This window comes from Colius striatus, chromosome 9, assembly GCF_028858725.1.
Source record: "Colius striatus isolate bColStr4 chromosome 9, bColStr4.1.hap1, whole genome shotgun sequence".
NCBI lineage: Eukaryota > Metazoa > Chordata > Aves > Coliiformes > Coliidae > Colius > Colius striatus.
In genome coordinates, this window is record NC_084767.1 from 16,537,081 (window position 1) to 16,562,070 (window position 24,990).

The following is a 24,990-nucleotide window of genomic DNA, read 5'->3' on the forward strand; positions in this document are numbered from 1 at the left end:
ATTTATATTTTTGATTTTATTTTTAATTTTTATTAAAAAAACCCAACCATTATTAAAAATGAATCATTTACTGGGAGGCTTGAGCCAGGGAGAATTCTCACTGCAATCTCATGAACAAAACACAGGACAGTTAAAACCCATAGGCATAAACAAAACCCAACTTAAAAAACAACAACCCCAAAACTGACAGAACAGTTCAAACCATAGCTTATGATTATGCAGTTTCCTCAATGTCAATAGAGAGCCTTTTGTTACAAACCCTCAGTTCAGAATTTCATGGAAGACTTCTAAAACACAGGGGAAGAAAGAAGCATGTGCTTATTTAAAAAAAAAAAAATAATCCCACTCCCTCAAAAAAAAACAGGAAAAAAATTGCTTGGGTAATGGTTAATGAATTCAAGACATTTACTTCCTCCAAAGAAATTGCTGTTTGCCCAGCTCTGGCTGATGTATTTGCTCAGAAAGCTGAATATACAGATTTTTTGGCAAGTCCTTCTGCCGAAAATTTCCCAATTCTGGCATTGGTTTGGATAGGGTGTTCAGTGAGATCATACCTATCTTTCCACTTCGAGATCCCAGAGTCTGCAGTGCCAGTAGGTTCCACTGGACTGGGAGCCCGGATAAGAGGCTTCAATTCAGCCCCTTCCAGTCTCCCCCAGTGAGACAGCACCAAGGTGAGTTCTAAGCATCTCTAAGCTCCTGAACCAGCAAAGAATTAAGCACCTGCCCTTGTACATATGTATGAAGACCCAAAAATGCAAATTAGTGACTACTTTGTAAAAAAAAAAAACCCAAACAAAACAAAACCCACCAAAACCTACCCTCAGCGTGGGAACTTTAAAGTCAATCCCAAGTAAAAATGGTCTTAAAATATATACATATATATATGGCTTTTCATCTTTCCTATCCATTTAATTGGAAACAAAAATAAATTTAAGGGTGATATTTGGTTTTTTACAAAGGATTCTGTCCTTCTCTGGAGCTGTCAGCCAGAGCGGATGGGATGGGATGGAGGCACTGACTGCGACGGTCACGCCACGGCTCAGAATGCCCCTGGGCTCTTCATCCTCGCTAGTAACCGGGAGTACACAGGTGCTGCAAGGAGAAGGCCACGTTGGGTGGGACAGATACACAGCATTTCCCCATCCTCTTCCCTCCCATTTACGCTACATCTTGTTCGTAGCAAGACAACAGAATAAACCCCTCTTCAAGGGACAGGGACATACAGAGAAAATTAGAAACAAGATAGAGAAGTTGTTTTACCTAGTCGAGGATTCCTCTGAGAAACCTGCATGGAAAGAAAATGTAGGTTTTGCATAAATACAACAAATCTCTGTCAGATACAAGAACAGTTTGCACACCAATATACTTATCTAGGTATATATATGTAGATATACTAGGTATCAAAAAACTATGGATGAATGACTCCTCAATACCAGAGACAATATTGGAGGCTGACACAAAGTACCATGCCAAGGTTACATTCACAGTGAGCTGCAAACTGTAGGCTTCACATTGCAAAATGTGTTCTTTCCTTTATAATGCAGTCATGCAAGAAGAGAGGATCAGTCATTCCATGAAAGACATACACTCACTCTCTTTGGAAGTCAAAGTCTGAATGCGACATTATCTTCTGATCTCTACTCATAGAATACCGTTCTACCATTCTATAGGGGTTGGAAGGGACCTTTAGAGATCATCTAGTCCAACCCCCTTGCAGAAGCAGGGTCACTTAGATCAGGTCACATAGGAACATGTCCAGGCGAGTCTTGAAGACCTCCAAGGAAGGAGACTCCACACCCTCCCTGGGCAGCCTGTGCCAGGGCTCTGTCATCCTCACAATGAAATAGTTTTTTCTTATGTTTAAATGGAACCTTTTGTGTTCCAGCTTCATCCCATTATCCCTTGTCCTGTTGCTAGATACAGTAGAAAAAAGGGATGTCCCAACCTGCTGACACCCACCATTTATAAACTTCTAAATATTACATAAATATTACTATTACCAAAATGTAATTCCAGTAGTTTTACAGTGAGAGATTTTTTTTTTATCTTTTACCTTGGATAACGCAGATGCTTGTTTGAAGATTTCTAATGCGGGATCTGCAGGCTCATCACCTCTTTCTTGTGGCCTTGAAGCTAAGGGTGGGACACAGATAGCACTGAAATAGTCTTCAAAGCACAGAGGCTGCTTCCTTTCATTACATTGTATTGAAAGTGCTGTAACAGGCTAATCCTTCTCAATAAACTGAGGCAATTGCCATGTGTCACCACTCCCTCCCAAAGCAACTCTGCTCTAATGATGTGGCTCCAGACATTTCTAACCATGGACCTACCCTGTGGCTGTAAGACAGAGTTCACGGCATAAATCACACCATTTGTGGCCATGATATCGCTCTCAGCAACAGGCTCCTTGTTGACATGTATTACGTTATTTTTCTGTTCAGGAAAAAGAAAAAAGGAAAAAAAAGTAGAAAATGAGAAACTTTTGTCATCAGCAGTTTCCAGTGTTATTAAAAAACCCCTCAGTTTGCATTCATTCGTTCATTTACTGGATGGCTCTAGGCGTTCTCATTCCTCTTGCCAATTATGGAGTAAATAAAAACAAATTATAGCTTGCCCTGGAGTGGCTGGCCAGCTTCAGAGCAGGGGCTTTCTGCAGTAGCCCAGTACATCCACCAGTTCCCCATGGAGGTAGCATCAGGCGAGGCAATCAGCACTGGACATGGGCAGAATGTAGCCTGCTAATTGGCTATGCAGTATCCAATGCCATTGGAATCACTGGCCTTTCTATTTTTGCCCTGCATTTTCTCCCTTATGCATAAAGTGGGTCTTAAATCATTTACTATCTGAAACACTTTTTTTTCTCAATAGAGGATCCTCCACTTTCTTGATGTAGTGCAGAATTTGTGGAATGAAATCATACATCTCAATAAATCCTGCTGCATTAAGGGGACTCATGCAGAGATTATTTTTGTTATGCTAAAAAGGATATGTTAGCTGAACAAGCTATTTGTTTAATTTTTTTTAGGCTTTTCCCCCCATGACTCAGAGTTAAATTTATAACAGCTCCTGGAAATCATTTACAATTGGTCTTCTGGGGAGAAAGCTGAAGCACATTTCAAGCCTGCCAGCTTGTCAAATTGAACACATGGCAACAGTCCCTCCACTACAGCCCAGAAAACACTGGTGGGTCTGTGCATACATTCAGAAGAGGTTCCCACACCATACAAATGAGCATTGAGGTACTTTGGTCCTCGACACAGACAGCTGAACACAGATCACAGCCCTGCTGACCGTAACAACCCCTCAAAGTTGACTCACCACACTGACTTCCAGTTTATCTCCCTGCATGGACTTCAGCCTCACAAGGGCACCAACTGCACCGCTCACCAGGATCTCATCAGCCACATGGAACTTGAGGATGTTGGCAAGTTCCTTGGCATTACCTGGGACAAGAAATCATTAACATTTGCAAAACAGCATCAGCATTTGCTTCCCGTATATCATGTGCTGGAATGAAATGACATGGAAAATACCATCATTTCCTGGAAGTGCAAGGAAAAAATGTAAAATTGGAAAGAGCAGGCAGCAGGACCCTGTTTGGAGCTGGTCAGGACATTGGGGTCATTCCTGCCTGGGCAGGTCAGCATCTCAGCAGGTCTGGAAGGACACTCTTCCAGTGTCCCACTTTGGGACATCTCAAACCTGCCTTGTACAGAAATCTCTATCTCTTGGTTTTTCTGTCCCTCATCCTCTAGCTGTGCACAGCATGAATCTGCTTCTGTTGCTGCTTTCACTTCCCAAAGAAGTCTACGGGAAAAAAAAAAGACCTCTGTGAAACAAGGAAGTAGATAGAGCACTCTGGTATCTATGAATGTCAATACTTTCACCCATGCCAGCATCACTTGGCAATAATCCTCACGGCTGAAACTGCAGGTTTTCTGGGTAGGAAGGGAATAAGTGCAGGAGAAACGTTGCTAATGGCTCACAGATTGCTGGCCAGATCCTCACCTCACTGGGTCTCTATTCATCTAGCCATGCCTTGAAACTGATTTTAAGATGATAAATGCTTCCCCTTTGCCATCTATTTTCCAGAAGAGGCAGTGGTATGCACAGCAACTCTCTTCCGCCTTCTCCTTCAGAAGGTGCAGCATCACTGACAAAACTCACAGACAGATAATGGGGAACAGCTAATAGAAAAGATGGCCTAAATCTACAAAAACAGAGCAACTCCTTCTGCAAGGGAAACTATTTCTTCCAATGCTCGTATCGTGACCTACACTGAGAGCTTTTTCCATTGCAGTTGTTCTGGGGTGGCCATGGTTCACACTGCATACCCTCACCAGCGTGATTCACTTCTTCACCAGGTGCATAAGCTAAATATTTGTGTGAAAAAAAGAAGAACGTCTGAAGTGTCCACATCTGGGATCTTTCATTCCTGCAGCTGTTTACAATAGCTGCAAAACAATCCTGAGATATTTATATATGAAGCGCTACACTGGATGCGCAGCCTGATATGACCAGTTCCTCATCCCTGCACTTAAAAGGATAACCAGCTACCATGGGCAGATGCTTCCCAAATTATGATGTCAATGTTTGGTTGGGCTTTAATGACGAGAAGACGTTACACTCAAATACCTGACATTGTTTCCAACCACAGCCAGTTTTCAACATGAACAAGATGAAAGATTGTGCTGCTTATCCATTAGAGTGTTATTAAAGGTCCCCATGACTCTTTCCACATCCAGCCTGCAAGCTTGTGCTACTCAGGATATCGGTCTCCGTCTATGCTAGACTGCAATATTTGTTGTCTTCTCAGGATCAGGCCAAACTTCCTGTTTTGTCCATGGACACATAGATGGAGCAACAGTTCCATCCTTTTACTACTTAAATTTCATACAGTATAACTTGAGGCTGAATGTAGACTGTGTTTTCAATTTGCAAAGCTTCCTTTAGACACCCCAGTCCTATGTGGTTGACAGCCACATTCTCACTTCTTTTCTCTCTAAGAAAGGCAGAGACCTCATTGGTTCCTCTAGAAACAGCTTTGGGTTATTGTGCTTACACCAGCCAGCACAGCTAAACTGAAGCCATAGTAAGTTTGCAGCACACACCACAAACACATCTTCCAAGGAAAGTATAAACTCACGCCCATACTTCGAGTCAGAGTTCAGTGCCACTGCCCATCCTCAGCTTTCTGCTGGAGGGGGCATATTCAAATCAGTTGTGTAGGAAGCCCATTGCAACAGATAGTGTCAGAGAATCAGAAAGTTAGTCATTCCTCCCTTGCATCAGCCAGTGACACACAGCAGCTCTTCATTTAAATGCTCTAGAAATGCTCACCCATTAGTTTGTTCAGTTCCCCTTGGGGCATGGCTCGGAAAGCTTCATTTGTTGGAGCAAACACTGTGAAGGTACCAGGCCTGTTCAGGTTCTCTGTTAGACCTGCAGACTGGATCGCAGCCACCAACGTACTGCAAAACAAACAGAAAATGCTTCACCATAAACTATGACTATTGGTCTTTGAGCAATTGCATATTGTGTTTAAAAGTTTGCTGTGAAGTTGGAACTGCAAAATTCTGCTGAGATCCAGCAAACTAATTAACCAAAAGGTTGATTAGGTGGAAATAAGCCTATCCAAGCAGAACACCTGAGAAATGGCAAAGCAACTTGGGACTGCTGACTCTTTGAAGACCAAATGGTAGTGAGGAGAGAGAGGTCTGACCACAGTGGCTCTGATGTGCGGAGGTGGCTTCGGAGCCAGCTTCTTACTGTGTTAAGGAGGAACACACAGTCTTGGCTCACAGTTCATTGGAGGGTTATTTGAGGTCTCATTCCCTATGGTTTAGGGAGGAGACCATTGTTTTGGGTAGTCTTTCTACATTTAAAAAAAAATATATAGTTGTCACTATGATCCATAATAAATAGAAACTGCTTTGTCAGCTCTTCTGCTCCTAACTAGCACTAAGGAACAGCAGAAAGGTCACCTGAAGCGATGGTCTGCCTTGAGGACATCCATCACAGAGCCAGACGGAGGGGTCAGCATTTTGTCCACACTAAACAGCGTCCCAAACCTTCCTCTCTTGTCATGGGCAGCAATGCAGGCATTTTCAATGCAAAGGTTCTGCAAACAAAATTGCAGAAAATAAAGGGCTTTATTAGCATATGCTTCAAAAGAGATGCTTCCACAATGCTCAATGCCACTTTTTACGTGACAGACATAAAATTACAGACATCAAGCACCATTCAGCCATATCGAGCACTGCAAGAACTTACATTGCGGTACACAAAAACTCTCAGTTCCTTATCACCCAGAGTCTGTAGTTTCTGTCCATGGTAAAGATATTTAGAAGAGAGCTGGTCTCTAACAATGTGATTCAGAAGCAAGTTTTTCATGTTGCTGTCTACAACGGGGCGTCCATCTGCAGCAAAAAGTACATAAAGAACCAGTGATTCACTTAAAATGACCACGGAGACACTAAAAAATGTCCAAACACAGAGTATTAACCACATAAGTTTTTAATAGTAAAGCAAGATGCCACTGCTGATAGCTGAGGTGTTTGAGAAAGGATTTGCATGCTTGTGAACTGAAACTTGGCTCAAGACTTTCAGGAGTGTCAAATGTGTGTCCAAACTGATGGAAGAAAGAGATTTACTCCCCAGCTCACCTTTGAATACATCATTCACTGGGGCAAGGAGGGTCACTCGCTCACTGCCAGTTAAATGAGAACTGAGACCAGCTTGTCTGAAAAAGTCCATAGACTTGGAGACTTCAGATTCTTGTGCCAACTCAAACAGAGTCTTAGCTGAAAAGAAAAGCAACACATAGAAACCTTGTGTTAAAGACAATCCACTCATTGCTACAAAATATCTACACCTTCTAAATCCAGTATTGCCTTGGTAAAATAGACAAAAGAAAAGGAACAGAAAGATACAGAGAAGCAACAGTACCTGAGTCTGGGATCAGCAGCTCATTAACAAAATGTATGACGCCATTGGTTGCCAGGACATCCTTGTTGGCAATGATGGCCTTCCCATTGAGGGTCAGCTCCTCCCCACTGCAGCCCACATCCAAGGTGGTTCCTTCCAGAGTCTCCATTGTCAGGCCAGCGATGATGGCCTCAGCACACATGGCTGACTTCAGGATGTGATGGTTCAACAGGTCTGTAAGAGAGGCAAGTGTCTTAGTGAGCTGCAAAAATCAACTAGTAAATTATTGCAGCTTCTAGGGTTCCCGTTTTATGGCAAAGGCCTTCTGCTATGTACTGTACAGGGCTCCACTCCAAAAGATGAGCTGTCATTTTAAATTGTGCTGATTTTAACTCAACAGCCTGTGAAATAAAGTGCCTAAGCAGAAGTGAAGCTAGAGAAACAAAGCAGAAAGAAACAGACATTCTTGAGAAGTGGGAGATACATCAGGACTCCACACTGAAGTAAACAATAATGATTTTGGAAACAAGCTACCACCACATGCCCCATTTTAGGAGGTTTATAACTCTTACTGAAAGGTCCTAGCAATGCTGATTTGCATCTCAGCTCAAACCTGACAATACCTGAGAGAACCCCACCAAATGTAATTTTTACACAACTTTGCCATGCTCAAAAGGTTTCATGTGATTATTTGACTCATTCATCATGGGAAGTTACATTGATTAGACACTAGTTTTCTTGCATCTTACTGGACTGGTAAAAATCAGTATTGCATACAGTACTAGTAAAGGAAAACTCAGAAAAGGAACTGCTTCAGCTCCCTCCTTCATATCTGGATACCACTATCTCTGCCATGTCTACACATCTACCATGTCTACATGCAAAGAAGTCTGGGCAGTCCAGTTTAAAAGGCTAGAGTCTGACAGATCTGTTTACTGCAGTTCTTGTCAGAGTATATCAAGGAGCCATTCAGACATCCTCGAGAAGGAATTTAGACGGACTGAAAAGTACTCTTCTGTCTTTCAATGGGCTCAGTAAACAAGCACTTACCCCTCAGGGCTTCTGGGTCCCCTAGGATCCTGTTCAGTGTTTCTCGTGGGATCTTCTCAAAGGCTTCGTTGGTTGGAGCCAAGAGTGTGTACTGGCCTTCGCTTTCCAGCAAGCTGTTGAGGTCAGAAGCAGCCACAGCAGCCTTCAGAGAAATGAGATGAGAGGGTAAAACACACTCAGCCAGAATATAAAGGTCAGCAGCTTTATCCAGGCACACATTAAGGGCCAGATTTATTAAGGCTTTTATAAATTCAGAGGACTTACAAAAAAGTCCTGAATAGCTTCTTTCAGCACTTTGATCCCTTTATAAATTTGACCCAGCCCCATGGTTCTCTTGTGCTCCACAAATTTGAGTACAAGAGCCCTTTTTGGCCAGACTGAGAGCTAGTTCAAATACACTGACATGCCTGGAAAGAGTCACAGTAGTTCCAGTGAGTAATTCAGATCCGAACCCACTGTTGGCTAACTGCAAAACGCCTGTGCTTTTAAAGTTATTCCTTAACTTGGCAAATACCAATGCAAATAAACTGTTACTCATCAAATCTGAACAGTTAACATCTCCTAAGGCAAAGAGTCCCATAGAAGAGCAAGGAGACAAACTCAGTCTACATCTCTTTACTAACCGCAACAGTAGGGTGACAATTACTCCCATAAAACCCTATTGGCACTGATATCAAAGCAAATAAACTATATTGGTACAAGGATTTTGTCAGCAGCTTTAGAGTCACAGCACCTAGGCAAGCTCCTCATGACCAGTCACTGGGAGTGGAACTCACCCGAAGAGTCTCCAGGCTCTCCTCGGTCTCAATGATGTGCTGAATGGTGTTTGTAGTGGTGGCGATGACTTTATCGATGACGTGAACCACTCCGTTGGTGGCATGGTGGTCAGCTTTCAGCAGCCTGGCACAGTTCACAGTCACAATCTGCAGAGGGAAAGAGCCACGGGGTGTTACACGCACTAAACCAAGAAGGTAAAGCAGTTTCTACTGTTTTCTATTTCAAACGCAGCAAGCACCGTAATATTGAGTCAGCAGGGGCACAAATGTGGTTTCCTAAAAACAACAGAGAATGAGAATGCTCTGTCGAGAATGTTTGAAGCCTTTCATGTTTAAAGAGCTTGGAAAACAACCAGTGGTTTTGTCTGACTTGAATCATCAAGAATGAGAAAATATGCAAGAACCAATACATAGGCAAGCATACTGTCATATAGCAATGTGGGTAACTTCCCTGCTTATAAACATTCTTTTCAAGCTACTTCTAAACATGCATCCTAAATCAATAGCTGTCAGCCTAAGCATTCCAAAGACCTGGAGGTCCAAGGGCAGTGTAGGAGTTGCAAGGCAGCAGAAAAGCAAACCTGCCTTCTGTAGGTAGGTTTAATAACAATATCTTACCCCGTTGGGATAGTGGTGAATCTGGACAGGCAGGTCCTGGTACATTGACTTAAGCGTTGTCCCGTGTTTCAGATCGTCCGTGAGGACCCGTTTGTTCACCATGTGGTAGCGAAGGGCATTGAGCAGCTCAATGTTAACGTTACTGACTAAGGAATCCAGAGTTTCCTGAAAATCAGAAAAACTCATTTCAGGGCTGAATACAATTAAGCCAGTTGTTAGAGACAGACAAGAGGTCAGACTGCATCCAAGGTGCCTACAAGGTGTGTGTATGTGTCTGTTAAGTGATGTATTCAGCCTTAGGCCACCTGTGCAGATTAAGAGCTCTAACTTCCATAAATCTTTATCTTTTGCCTTACAGGAGTAGCTAGCAGCTCTGGCACCCTTGGCCTTGGCAGACAAAGGGATAATGGCAGCAAGCTTCTGTGTGGGAACACTGCATCAATTATGAGCAGTGAGATAACAAAAGGCATGACTCAGAGCCAAGGACAGTACACCAGGATACCTTGCCCAACAGCATCATCCCTGCAAGGAGTTTGCTGGTGCAGGTTTAGGGTAAAGGCTTGGTAGTGGGGATAACCAAAAAGATGTCCCCTCTCTGGCCCAGTAGTTGTTCCTACATATTCAAGGGCAAGTGATTGACATGTGGGATATAAGTGGATGAGAATTGTACATTCAGGACTTTCCTCTGTTCACAAAGACGCTTCATTAGGATGAGAGCATCAGCAGGACACGAATTACCATTTCAGGAGCGGAAATTTCAAAAGACACAGCATGAGAAAACCAAAACAATGTAAAGGAAATGTATATGTAACTGATCATTGGAATACATTGATGCAGAAAGGCTGAAGGTTTATAGAGGCTCCTGTTGGGACTGGCTACTGGCACAAATTACAACCAACCGGAGTGGTGAAGTAAGGCTCAACAAGAGAAAACAAAAGGGATGGAAAGTCTTGTGCCATAGGTCTTACTGCAATCTGTAGTGGTAAGAGGAAGGGAAAACTGAAGATGATTTTTACATCCACCTACTGGAAAGCATCCACAGCTCTCCAATGCTGGGTCTTTCAGAAACACAGCTCTGGAGCTGATGGACCAATGCTGTGATTACCACCTTGGAAATTCATAGTCACATCAGGACCGTGTCTGTTCTACTAAACAGGGCTGGATTCAACCCCCTGCAGATCTGAATCCCCACTAGAGAAAGCCAGAAGAAGAGGAGAAAGAGGAATTGTATCTTACAGCAGGCAGGGATGCCCAGGCCTCATTACTTGGGGCAAAAATTGTAAAACTTCCAGGTCCTTCAATTTCTGGCCTTAGGTTAGAGCGGTCGGAGTAGAGCTGCGTGGTGGTAGACCCAACAACTCCCAGGGTTTCATAGATGTTTGAGAGTGGTAGCGCTGAAAGAAGAGAAGATTATGTTCCCAATACATCCTTCCTACACTGTGGTTTAAAGGAAAGCTGCTGGTGAGAACCCTTAGGGAAATGAAGCACATCAGGGACCTCAAATCTGTTCATAAATTGGATAATAAATAATCATAGCCTGCCAGCTCCAGCCTCAATTACAGCAGTGTAATCCAGGATCTACTGCATCTCTGCAGGTTTAAAGGGAGACACTCTGGATTTATATGGATATGAATCAAGGCAAGCAAAGGTATTCATTGCTCTTACCCAAACCTTGTTGGTACTCAGGCTTTTGGTGTCGGGAGCTGGCAGCTCACTGCTGCTCAGTCTCCACAGACCCATCCACACCAGTTCACGTGGTTAACTGGGCAGCACCAAACTTGTGTGGAAAGAAGTGTTCAGAAAGCAAATGCAGAACATGTCTTTCTTCAATTAACCCAGCTAATTCCCTCCCAACCCCCATCACTGGCTGAACCGTGTTTTCTCTCCTAAATGAAACTTCGCTAACCTCATGCTTGCCAAAATAAAAAGTGAGCAGAGATTGGCAGAGCTGTCTGCTACTCTATCATGCCTTTATATTGTATTTCCAATAGAACTCTGTTACTTGTTGGAATAAGTAGTTCCCTATGGTGCTCCCTTGCTTGATTTGTTTCATTATGTCCAAGGTTGTAAGTTATCTGGAACATTTGTGTGCTTTAGAGCTGGTCTGGCACTCAGACAGTGGTCTGCTGAGTTCATTTTGACTTGTTCATGGCAATACTGTGCACAAATTACAAGAATAAAATCCACTTTGAGTATTTTTTACTAGGCAGCTGTATAATTTAAAGAAGTCTAAAAAACGTCAAACAGATTTTTACCAGCTGGGCAGCCTTTTTCTCCAGGAACTTTTTCATATCCAGGGCAGCACTCATAACTGATAACTCTGGAATAAGAAATGGATATAGCAGATTAACTGGTTTTTCTCTATGTGCTGTAGTTCTGTGTCCACCCACATTTGGTGGTGTTTCTAAGCAGATTCTTCAGTAGAAATATAGACTTGAACAAAACACAAATCACAATTTTTATCTCCTTCAGGGCAGCACGTTGCCAATTCCTCCACTGAATGAAAGCAGACACAATTTCTTTCCAAATTCACACTTTCTAGGAGACTTTGTACAAAGGATGGATGGCAACTGATGCCACAGTCCAAAGATAACCTACACAAGGCACTGCAAGTGCTGGTTCATTTGGATACATTTCCTGTGAGGTCTGGGGATCTCCCTGTCCAACTGTTGCTGTCATCTCTGATCACTGTTTGGGCAACACTGTTTGGGCAACACATTGCAACTTGGCATAGCTGCTTTACCAAACCAGCCAGGCATTTCCACTTCATTTCATCCCATTCTTGCCCACTACTAGAAATTTTTTGCTTCATTACAGAAAAATCCACAAGCCAGATCCAGAACAGAAGGAGCAACTCTGGTCTCAAATGGAGAAAGGATCGCAGAAGGGCTTGGGATAAGCCCTGCAAGGACAAACCTCGCTGGTGGTGGCACATGCATCCATGGGCAGTACCAGAGCACACCCATCTTTGCTACCAGGTACATTCCTGTTAGCCCTCTTAGTGCTAGCCCTCTCTGGCAGCAAACTGCTGTTCTGATCAAGCACTGTCCTCCACTAAAACTAAAGTGGCCAGAAACTGCATCTTGGGAACTTGGAGCCATCCTGCAGATTTGCAGACACTAAAGAAACAAGAGCTGCCTGAATGTTGCATCCATCATCTGCAACTCAATGGAAATAAAAGATTCTCAAGGCTGGCCATTTACTGGAACATATTTTGATATCAATAAGGGGAAATAAAAAAAGAAAAATAACAAAAAATCAATCTGGAAGTTGTCCATTTATTTTTCACAAGGGGTTCTTTCACCTATTGCTCTTAACGCTTGGCGTGAAAGGAGCAAGGCCATCTGATTGATGGGCTATAAATAGCAAGGGAATAGGTCTTCCTTCCAAAGACAAGCATTTCCTCTGTGCTCCTGATTGGATTTGAGACAAGTAGGATGCTGTATCGCTGAGCCTCAGCACATTCACTCAAAGAGAAAGGAAAATCCTCTAGCTTCAGATATTTGTCATCATTTTAACACTGTTAACAAACAGTGGCAATGTCTGGGGTTTAAAAGAGAATTCTTCAGGGTAATTAAGAGCCAATAAGTGAAACAAATACCTGCTTTTCTGTGACAGAAGCAAATACATTCTGTGTCACGGTTTCCTAAGAGAATTACAAAGCAAATCCAGACTGATTGTCTAGACATTATATATTCCATGTGGGAAAGAGTTTGCCTAAAGCAATCCCTTCCTTTGACTACTGGAGATTTTAACACCCCGCTGCTCTGCTTTTCCCAGCCCCCCTGTCTCGTGTTCATTAGGAACACACACTTTCCCCTACCACCATGTCCCTCCCTCAGCCTCAATTTTCCTTTTTTCTTCACCCTAGAAACTAAATCCAGTCTAGACGGTTCCCTTGGTTCAGACGTGTAATCAAAGATGAATCGCTGATTAAAGAGAAATCATTCCAAAGTTCAGCATCAATAATTCCTGAGTGTTGATGTAGGCTTCAAGAGGCTTATTTATAGATCGATTGGAGATGAATGAGCTGTGACAAAGGGGCAGGACGCTGACGCACACAGGGTCCTGCAGGAGGGGAGGGCACCGGGAAGGGATGGAGGGACCACACTGCCTGTCTCTCCAGCACCACCCCACAAGGGAAGTTAGAAGAGTGCAAGAAGCATCGAGACCAGTGGGGTCAGCTCCACTTGTGCAGGGGCTCCTTTGAGTGAGGCCCCAGACTCACTAACCCACTGAAGGTGACCCTCCAGCACCATCTGGTATGCATTTCATACAGTAGCGTTTTGAGTTGAATACCAGAAAACTTCTACAAAGGGACAGGTGAACACAGAGATGCTCAGCCAAGTGTTTGCACCTACAAGGAGCCAGAGATGAGGACTGTTGGGAAAAAAAAAGCTTCAGCCATTTGTCCTCCTGTGGCTGGTGGACTTGGTGGAAACACAAGACCACTCAGGCCACTCAAAAGCACCTGGGTATTGGTCAAGGGGTCACCTGGGGCTGGGCACAGAGCATCCTCCCAGCTGGTCCTGCAGCCACCTCCAGCCCCTGAGGAGCAGCAGCACAGCTGTAGCTGAAGGTGCTCTGCCTCACTTGCAGGAATCTGAATCCAGTGCTGTGGTATCCTATACATTCATATATGGGGAAGAGTCCTCCTCTGACATGTCCTCCTCCAGCTGGGTTGGAGTCAGTCTGCTGCCCAGGGAAGAGCATTTCTCTTACATGTGCAGGGGCAAACACTTCAAGAGAGAAAGCACTGAACACTTCTCAGGCACCACATCACCCAGCAGATTCTGCACAAAAGCCCTGTGAACTGTGCCAAGTTCATCCCTGTTCCTGGTGTCTGCCCCATGGCTATAGACCACTACACCAGGACACAGTGGATGCCAGTGATATGGGTTAAATAAGCAAGCCCTGGTACAAAGAGTATTTGTCATTCACTCTGCAATGCCTCTGATCACAATTTCCTGACCTCCTCATTGGTAATTTCGACTCAAATCTATAGTTTTTCAGCCTCTGGTTTTGAAACGCTGGATCTCTTAAATGCCTATTTGTGTCTGCAGAAGCAAGCTCCCTGGCTTTTGTTTGTCATCGTTTCACTGCTGCTTCATTCTTAGGACCTGAAATTAAATTTTAAGTGCATTTTTCAAGGTAATAAAAATAAGCTTAGACATATATTAGTGAATAAAGATCCATTTGTAATAATTTCCTGTAATAAAACCCATATGCTTTGTTTTGGTAAAATAAGTGTCAGAGAGTATTTTTTTCTCCCTCAGCTGAGGAAAGTACATCAGACAAGAAAAGGAAAGTTAATTTTAAAGGAAAAATAAGGAACATATTAAGGGGCAACTAACTGCCACTAGTTATTCCTCAAAAAGTAATCAAAACCTAAATTTAAGTAAGTTGCCTTCATTCCCAAGACAAAAAAGTGTGTGGAAACATGTTCAGTTTCAACTCTAATTCTGGAAAAATGAGTCCAGTGTAGGAGAGAGGAAGAAAAATATTAAAAAAACCCAGGCACAATGATGAGAATATACTCTAAATAAACTATTTCTTTGGCATTGGAATAACCAACAGTGGAAAATTACCTAATTACCAAAACACTCTTGTTTCAGTGCTCATTAAAATCAAAGCAATGTCAGACTTCTTGCCAAATGTCTTATCTTACTTCATCAGCAAGTAATGCAATGATAAAAAATGTACATAAATCCTCTGTCTAATGTTTCCCTAACTGTGTGAGCCAATACTTCAGCAAAGAGAAGGAAAACAAAGAAAAAAAGTAGATCAAGAGGTAAAAGTCCTCTTCTGATATATAAGCCAAAATTTGCACCACGCACATCCAGCCTCAGTAAAGCAGTTAATCCCCATGGACCAGAAGATGTTGCTCAAGGAGCAAGCCTCCCAAGCCTCACCACCCAGCCTCTGCCTTACAGCCATAATCTATTTGCTTCTGGTAAGAGTTATGGAGTAACTCAGCATGGGGGCCACTGCACCCCAGGGGGCCTGTAAGGTTCTCAGCCACAAGCCTGGAAGAGCAATTGAAAAGTGATGCATCCTGCATCTGGAGACAAGACAAAAGACCAGGCACATTTCCACTTTTAAAACTGCCTTTTTAAAACTGCTCTGCATCTCCTGATGCAGGATGTAATTGCCCAAGAAGAAGTGAAGTTATGCTACAGGCTGGCAGCAACTTTTCTGTCTTCCTCACTCAGGGGTGAATTTCTGTGCTCTGAGTCACCTCTGCAGAAGCTCCACTTTGCTTCTCTGCAGTGCCCAGTCTCTCACTGATCTCCCTCCCTACTACCTGTTTGAAACAGTTCTCAGAGCAGGAAAAGGTGAGAAGTCAAAACTATCTTCCTAGAGCCAGGTATTTACAACTGCAGCACACATCCAACTTGTGTTACCATCAAGCCTTTGAGCAAATAAGGAGAACAGACAGGTCAAATGTAAAGTAGGTGTGAGATGGGTCAAGTGTCTGCTGTCCCAGGACTGCTCTTCTCACAGATGGGAAAAATCTTTTATGAGGAGCAGAAAAATGTCTATGCTCATCCAGCTCCACCATCCCTCCAGGGCTGATGGAGTGGATCCTCCCAAGGACCAAGTACACAGCTGCAGGAGACGACTTCTGCCGGTGGATTCCAAGCAAAGGCTGCCTCCACTCAGTTATGCTGATGAACATGCCAGATTCTGACTCTTTCTAGGATTTAAAGGCATCTAGTATTCTCAAAACCTCTCACAGAACAGCAACGGGCCAGTTTCAAAGGTTTATGCTGAGCACCTTTACCTGTGTCCACATACTCTCTGAGCATGGCACAGCATCAGGCCCCTAATACTGGTTTAAGAATTTGACTGCTGTGCAGTGTAACGCCTCGTGTCCCTTACGGCCCAAATGACTCCTGATTGCTTCCATATGCCAGGAACACCACGTCCAGTGGGAGCCATCACCAGCAAACATTTGTAATCAGAGCTGTCCCAGAGTCCTCTGGAAAATCTGAGTAAAGGCACGTGTCTTTTGTTCTGCACAAATACTGCTAAAGGGCAAAGTAGGGCCCAGGCTCAAAAATTACTACAAAGAGAGAAGACAACAATAACACCCATTGTGGAGATGATGCAAAGTGAAGAATAGTGAGCAAATTCCATGTGTAATGGGAACATTATCTCATAGGTTAACAGGCAGGTTAATGCTCTGTGTGCTTTTCTCTCAGCAATACATCATTGCATTAGACACTTGGGTAATAGCAGATAAAATGAGGTTAGAAAAGATCATCCCATCTCCCCAAATGAAATCATGAAACACTGCCAGATGCCAGTTCTTCCACCTCTTTTTAGAGATAAGTGGATGCGTTTGTCTCTGCCAAATGCAGCTGCACACTTGGGTTACTTGAGGTTAGTTTCTCATTTGCTTCAAAGGCGAAGAAATCCATGGCTGGATTGCTTTGCCTTTCAGTGACTGTAAGAGCAAAGCTATCCTACATCCACAGCTGAGTTACATTTTCTTTGGAGACATACTAAGCTAGCCTGTTACCAGTAGAGGCAATGATGATACCATATTGCCATGCCATACTCTTTTCCACTTTAATCTATCTAATCTCTAATCACTCAAATTAAGTCTTTCCAGGTTTGGTGAGTCTGTAGAATTAACAGAAGGGGTGTTGGTTGGTTGTTTTTACAATATTGCCTTCCTTTTTCTCTCTGTATAGACAATTGGATGTAAGGGAAACCACTAAACATGCTTACTATACGGTACATCCTGCAGTACAGCCTCCTGTAGTACAGAAATTTCCTTTTAGATTAATTCCTGAGAAGCATAATGAAAGCCCAAAATCTGTGCACAGTGCCAACTCCTGTTCCACCTCTCTCCTCACCGTACCAACACCAGACAGAAACGTATCCCGATGGACAGCTATCACAGCTAAACCAATGAAGGCAACCAAAATAAAAGCAGTACAGCTTACCATAGTCCCAGATCTCCAAATCTGCTGTTGAGTACAGAAACAGAGTTTATTTCATCTGTAGTAAAGAACAGCATATTCCTATAGATCTAGGTACAATTTAGGTTGGACCTTACTGGAAACACATGAGATGATCTTCTGCTGTTTGTTCTTGACCCTCCAAATCCAGGATCAGACCTGGCCCACAGCTCTGATCCCCACGGCCAGCACTGTTCAAGGCATCTTTGCACTGATACTGGTGGTGTGTGCTCAAGTGTGGGCCAGTGTCTGAAAGCCCATTTTGGCCCACACCAAGGAAAAAGATTCTCTGCTCCCGAGCTACAGCCTGGCACAGAGTCAAGCATGCATTTCCTTAATTATCTGCTGACTACATCTTTCAGAATAATATCCTGAGGCTGCTTACACAGATACTTTATGCAACAGCTACTTGAATATTATTGTTTGTAATTTTAAACGTGGAATTGGCCTGAAAGTCTAATTAACTTTCCTGGTGGAGTCATCAGAGAGTGCTGGCTAAAACTGACACCTCTTTCCCCTTATTTCTGTTTCCCTTTCCAAAGCAAACATGTGTAGATGATTTTTATGTTGTCTCCAATATCCATCAGATCTGGACTAACTTTTATTTCCTTTTTTTTTAGTCAGGCAGCATTGAGCCTAGCACAGAAAGAGACACAGCTAAGTACTAGAAAACATCTGGTACACACTTCATTACAGCATTAAGAGCTCTGTAAGTATATACAGAAATGCAATTAGAACAAACCATTAGAGTTTGTATTTACATGGTACTTTCCATTCTTTGCATCCAAGTGTTTTAGGATCATATTTGTCAACTGAGAAAAACACAGATTTCACAGGGAGTAAAAGGTTAAAACTATTCTTTACATGTATACACATGCCGTGGTCTGCAACATCCCATGTGTGTCACACCATCTGCTTCTTCCGTCCAGCACTCAGCCCTGCAATGGGGGTTTCTTGGGGGACCCAAAAAGTAAGAACTCAGGTACTTACGTTGACTTCCCACAGATCTTCCTCTGGTACCACTGCTTGCAGTTGGTGAAGTATTTCCTGTTTGTGCCAATCAGCTTCTGCACCGCACACACATTGGGGCTACCGGCAACGACAAAGCAGAAGAGGGTCTGGTAAGCCTCTCTCTTTTCTGTGCTGACCCCCAGCATGGAGCCAGGTCCCACCTGAGAGCACCTAAGAAGCCCTGCTGGGGTTGCAAAGGAGGAAACTTTGAGACCTGCAAGTCATATTAACTGATCTGAGTGTATGATGACTATCATGAAGTGGAAGACACAGGGAAAGAGATCTCTCTTTGCTCTGCTAGGATATCTTTGTCTTCATTGGGTGCAAAATCTTGACTTCCAGCTCTCACCAATATATAAAGAATTAAAGTTAAAAATAATGCTTTGGTCAGTATTTCCATGGTGAACAGTCACTTACAGTTTGGGACTCCAGATAAAACCTGATAAAGTTATGCAATAATCCAAACCCTTCCAAAAACCCCCTTTATTGTTTAGGACATAACGGAGGACAGATATGTAACATCCTATGAACAGACTTGCAGCAGAACCAGAATGGGTACTTTTGCTGTATGATAGACTCATCCAGTTTTGGACACAGATGCTGAGCCAATGGGGAAGATGAATACTGGCACTGCTCACTCTGGTTTCAACACATCAGGTATGACAGCATGGATTAAGTGTGGCTACATCAGCCCATAAAGTGTCAAGAGCGCCTTCTCTATCAAAAAAGAAGACATTTGGCATCACATATGTGGCTAACTAAGAGCTGACTGTAGCCTTTCAGCTTTCTAAGAAGTGGTGTCATTTCGAGCAAAAATGTGGTCTAACGGGAGTTGGGAGTTTACTCACTGCTAGCTTGGCCAGCACAGCATTTCCTTGCTCAGGCTGGCTCACCGGCTCTGTGGTTTGTGGCCAGCAGCCCTGGCCACGGGTGTGGGCAATGCACGGCCAGTGCATGAGATATGATTTACAGATCTGGGTTGCCTTGCAACCAATTGCCTCTGGGCTTGAGCCAGAGGTCTAACAAACACCCACGCAACCTGAGGATGCTCAGCTCAATTGAGGCTGGATTCCCACCACCAACACCATGCTTTAGTTGTGACATCCTCCTGGAAAAACTGGTTGCCAATGGCTTGAATGGACCTACTCTGTGAAGGGTGAAAAACTGACTGGATGGCTGGGCCCAGAGAGTCATAGTGAATAGAGTTAAATCCAGTTAGTGGCCAGTCACCAGTTTTGTTCCCCGGGGCTCAGTGTTGGGGCCTGTTCTGTTTAACATCTTTATCAACAACCTGGATGAGAGGATCAAGTATGGTTGCAAATGATGTGAAGCTGGACAGGTGTGTAGATCTGCTTTAGGGCAGGAAAGTTCTTGAGAGTGACCTGGCCAGGCTGGAGTGATGGGCTGAGGCCAATTGCATGAGATTCAACAAGGCTAAGTACTGGAAGCTGCACTTGGGCCACAATAACCCCATGCAACACTACAGGCTTGGGGCAGAATGGCTCGAAAGCTATCTTGTGGAAAAGAACCTGGGCATGTTGATCAAAAAGCAACTGAACATGAGCCAGCATTGTGCTCAGGTGGCCAAGAAGGCCGATGGCATCCTGGCCTGTATCAAAACTAGTGTGACCAGCAGGATCAAGGAGATGATTGTCCCCTTGTACTCAGTGCCGGTGAGGCCGCACCTCAAACTCTGTGTCCAATTCTGGCCCATTCACTACAGGAAGGAGATTGAGGTGCTGGAGTGTGTCCAGAGACAGGCAACGAAGCTGGTGAAGGATCTAGAGAACAAGTCTTATGAGGAGTGGCTGAGGGAGCTGGGGATGGTTAGCCTGGAGAAGAGGAGGCTGAGAGGTGACATGATCACTCTCTGTAACTACCTGAAGGGGAGCTGTAGTGAGGTGGGGGTTGATCTCTTTTTATCCAGTAAAAAATTATAAAACACAAGGAAATGAGTTCGAGTTGCACCAGGAGAGGTTTAGGTTGGAGATGAGGAAGAATTTTTTCACTGAGAGGGTTGTTAGACACTGGCACAGGCTGCCCAGGGAGGTGCTGGAGTCCCCATCCCTGGAGATATTCAAAAGATATAAAGGAGGTGCTGAGGGACATGGGTTAGTTTATTGACGGGTTTTGCAGTGTGAGGCTAGTGGTTGGTCTTGATAATCTTGAAGTCTTTCTAATCATAATGATTCTATGATTCTGCAATCAAAACTATGTGCACTACTGGACACCAGACAGGTGTGAGGGAAAAAAAATAATTAAGCAAAACACTTAAATCATAACTTCAACCCATCAGGGCCCCAACAGCCCATCTCTGCAACATCCAGGGTGGAGTTTTCATTTGTGCAAATGAAACTCTGGATGGGGCCTGGAGATTATGTTGTAAGGGTCTCGTTTATTTGTTTGGGAAAGCAGACAGCAGCCTGTTTCACACTGGGTTTGACCAAGTTGCTGTCCACTTGCCTACCAAAATTAGCAAAAGCAGTTTGCAGCCCAGCCACCAAGTCTTCCAGTGGCCACACTTGCTTTTCACCAGCATCCCAAATCTGACTCTCTCCAAAACAGGCCAGGCTGATCATCATTAGCATGAATTAACTTGAGGGTCTCCTATATGTTGGCTAACTCCAGTGCCAGCCTCAGCAGGAGCTTGGCTTGACTTCAACAAGCCTTTGTTGATATCTTTGCTGCAAGGCCTTATGAGGCAGGATTTGACCTTGCTCAGCCCTGGCACCTTCATCCTGCCCTGAGGGGAAAGTAAGAGCCCATGGGACCTGAGGGATTTAGGCTCACCATCTCCCTCATTATTGCTATATCCAGCGACAGTAGTTTGCTTCTGCGTGAAAGCATTTAATTCCCTTTTGATATATAAGGTGAGGGAGAAGGAGAAAGAAACTATGGAAAAAAAAATTAGAAATCACAAAGTCAAACTTTCAGCTGGTGCAAACTGGCCCAGGCTCAGTAATTTCCACATCAAATCATCGCTTAGAGAGACATCTGTGCTCTCTGACTCAGCCCACCTCAGCTACCCCAGCCCTGACGCGCCAAAATATGGTTCCAATTACATCGAAATTCCAAACCTTGCCTCGATTTCAGCGTCTGGCTGACGGCAGTGGACAATCCCTCTAATATTTGTCTTGACAAGCCTGGCTACTGAAGGACTTGTTTGATCACTTCTCCCGTATTCCCAGGAGCAGCCTGCCAAGAAAACCTTTGTACCTTCAGGACAGCATCGAACCTGGCGCTGCCTTGCTCCCTCCTTCCTGCCTGGGACTGCAGCACTGCAGAGCTGCTGCTCCTTCTCTGACTGATGGGGGAAAACTTCCCAGTTTTTCCTCAGTGCAGAAAAATCCCCCCTGGGGCTGTGTTATCAATGATTCCCACAAGCAGGCTGTAGTAGCGGCTCCCCGCGGTGCGTGTTCTGGTCCTTTGCCCAGTCTGGCTTAAAATGAATTTGTCAACACTCTCCCCTCTCCTCGTTGGAGTTCATCACCTCTGCCATGCCGTTCCCAGCCAGCCATGCTGACTCAAGGATAAAACTTCCTATTGTTCCCCTTCAGCTGGAGCCTTCCACTTGGCAGGCAGCAGCTGGGAGCTGCTGGGGCAGGAGCTGCCCTTCAGGAAGGGACAGAGAAGAGCAGGACTTACTGTCCAGTCCCAGATACCTGCCATGACTATGTGCATGAAACTCCCCAGGATCATGTACTGCCCACAAAGCCGGGTGGGTTCGGGGTGAACGCTCCTGGGTTTTCACCTTCAAATGTTAATATTCCTTCTATACTTCTCAGCTGCTTCACTTAAAAAAAAAAGTGAATTAAGATGTACAAGTTTTGCTGCAGAGCCAAATCTGCCACCCAACTCGCTCTCAGCTCAATGGGAGCATTGATGGTGGGGGGGATGCTCACAGCAGAAAGGGTGGCAGTCCTGGTTGAACATCCCTGCTGAGCTGCCTTCTGCAAGCAAAACAACACGCCTCACATTCAAGAGGTTTTGGGCTGGTTTTGTGTTGCTGTATGTCTTTGGCACATCGTTAATCAACGTTCAAAATGTAGTTGGTGTTTAAAAATTAGCTTGGTATAAATTGCTCTCTCCAGCAGAGACAGATCAGTGAGGAAAGTGCTGTGGTCAGCTACACTGGGTTTATCTCAGCAAAACTTCATTCATCTGGAAACCCTGGGAATACTAATTCTTCACATCTCCCAAAGATCTCAGGCACCACCATGGACTACAATCAATATCTTACCCCGTGCCTCTGTAAATTGCACAGGGACCAACAGGTTTCATTGACCTACACCTGGACTGCACTGACTTACTGAGCCTGAGGAAACTTCTGCCTCAGGGCTATCAGCAGACCTGTATATTAACATTACTTCAGAACATGAAGGACAAGACTCACTATCTATATGTGAATCGCTGTAGTTCTTTCATTATTGAAATGTTATGAATAGACTTTGGCTGAGAATTTGTCAGTTGGATTCTGCACCTGATTAGACACAGACAGCATACCCTTTTTCATAAATACTGACCTGGATCCCTGCCAGATAATGTATCAAATTGCAATACTTAAAGTCTTTTAAAAGCCTTTCACGGCTCTGGCTCCAGCCATTCATTTAAATGGAAGCTGTAGTTCAATCAGTGTCACCATCCTGAGAGACTGAAGCCAGCTGAAAGACCTGTCAGCCTTCCTAATTCCCAATACATTTTAAAAACAGTGAGAACAACCCCAGGTTAGTTTTCTGCCTATCAATGAAACGACTCAGTCCATAACATATTGTCCATCTGGCAAGAGAGGTCTACATGCACTTTTTGGGTATACTTTATCTGGGAAGACTTATGAGGAAAGAAGTGATTGTGTTTGTCAAGAAAACTTCCAAGACTCACTGAGGACTCCAGTCAAGGAGTAAGTTGGTGCCCACTCCTCTGCCATTGAACCAATTGTCTTTGTTTTTTTCTATAAATCCACAGAAATGTTTAACTGTTCAAAATCTGGGGATGTTTTTTCCCTTTTTCCCTTAACTGGGATAGATTGATAAAGTATGACTGAGAAGTCTAAAATCACATCTGCATCCTGAAAGGAAGGAACTTATCCAAAGAAGAAAGAAAATGTTACTCGAGGGAGAAAGAAGAAGCCGTTAGTGGGAGCACCCAGCCGGGGTTTCGCGGGGGCAGGGCCGAGCTGCCGGTTGCCCCGCACCGGCCCCTGCCCCGGCGGCTCCGCACCCGCACAAAGAGCCCGACGGCCGGAACGCAGGGACGGGCGAACCGGCACTCGGGGTCACCTCTTCCCGCTGAGATTTGTGCAAATGTAAAAGGAAAAGTTTTTCCCGCTCCCTCCTCTCCCCCGTTTCCCCGCCAGCGAGGGCGGAGAGCCGCCCGCTCGCCGCTCTTACCCGTGCTGCCGGCCGCGGAGCCGGCTGTGCTGCAGGACCTGCTGGTACGGGGACTTGGCGGCGGCGGCGAGGCCCAGCGCCAGAGCCAGCAGCAGCGGCAGCGGCGGGATGGCCATGGCCGAAGGGACGCACTGGACGGGACGGGACGGGACAGGACGGGGCGGCGGCGGCCGCTCGCCCCGTTAAATGCGGCGGCGGGGCGGGGGCGGGAGCGGCGGCGCGGGGGGAGTGGGGTGGCCGCCCGGCCCGGCCCGGCGGGAGGGGAGGGGAAGGGAGGGGAGGGGAGAGGAGGGGAGGGGAGAGGAGGGGAGGGGAGAGGAGAGAAGAGGAGAGAAGAGCAGCCTTGCCCCGGGAAGGGCATCTCTTCATCCACTTATCCATCTCTCCATCCATCCATCCATCCATCCACCCACCCGTCCGTCATCCATCCCTCCATCCACCTACTCATCCTGCCGTCCATCAGCCTGTCTGTCTGCGCCCTGCCACTGCCGGAGCGGCCAGGGATGTCCTCCCTCCTCCCTCCCACCATCTCAGTGTTTCATCCACTGCTGCTTTTTGTTCAGGACTTTTCCCCCTACACACACACACACACACACACACGCACCCCATGCTTCCTCCAGTGTGGACTCAAGAGTGGGGTGCTTGGACTGACACGCTCAAGGGTACCATCAATCTCAGCCCCTCTCTGACCCCCTCCACACATGGAGCTTCTCTGACTGCTGCCCAGACAGTCCAGCCCTGCCCCATAGCCTGTTCAATGCCACCCCACACTGTCTTCCCTGGCAATGTCTCAGTATAACTCCCCTGGGACCTTCCACTGCTGTCAGGGGTCACTTGTGACAGGTTTCTGGTTTCTTTCAAATCAACACAGAGACAGTAAGGCTGCCATCAGTATGCCTCCTAGGCCAAGTTGCTTTTGTTACATATGTCTCCAGGATGAAGACCAGAGGTGAGCTTTGCAGCAATCCACAGGCCACCCCATTGTTCTGAAGGATCACAGACACAAAGATGCTGGCCCACCGTGGCCAACAGGACAGGCCCCCAGGAGCCAGGCTTGGCATCACAGCCATTCTAACAGCTCATGTGGGAAAGCCCCATTCCCACCAAATGTTTGGTTCTTGTAAAGATACTAGCAGAGGAGAAGTCAAACCCTCACTTGGGGCTGTCCCAGTGCTCAGCGCCATGGGATTCCTAGGAAAGATACTGTGCTGGAGTCCTGAAGAAGCCAAATCATGAACAAATGACAAA

At 45.0% G+C, this 24,990-nt stretch overlaps 1 protein-coding gene across 1 annotated transcript; it reads right to left on the reverse strand.

Moving 5' to 3' along the window:
• Nucleotides 1-23,891, reverse strand: TGFBI (transforming growth factor beta induced). Its single transcript, XM_062002316.1, has 17 exons — nt 23,743-23,891; nt 18,335-18,433; nt 11,630-11,694; nt 10,611-10,768; nt 9,375-9,539; nt 8,757-8,903; nt 7,981-8,122; nt 6,952-7,164; nt 6,669-6,806; nt 6,277-6,422; nt 5,988-6,124; nt 5,344-5,474; nt 3,322-3,446; nt 2,334-2,436; nt 2,057-2,136; nt 1,264-1,288; nt 1-1,095 (listed from the first exon to the last, which is right to left on the reverse strand). The coding sequence occupies exons 1-17, from the start codon at nt 23,856-23,858 to the stop codon at nt 1,043-1,045; spliced, it is 2,043 nt and encodes a 680-aa protein (XP_061858300.1). The 5' UTR covers nt 23,859-23,891; the 3' UTR covers nt 1-1,042.
• Between the last annotated feature and the right edge of the window lie 1,099 nt (nt 23,892-24,990).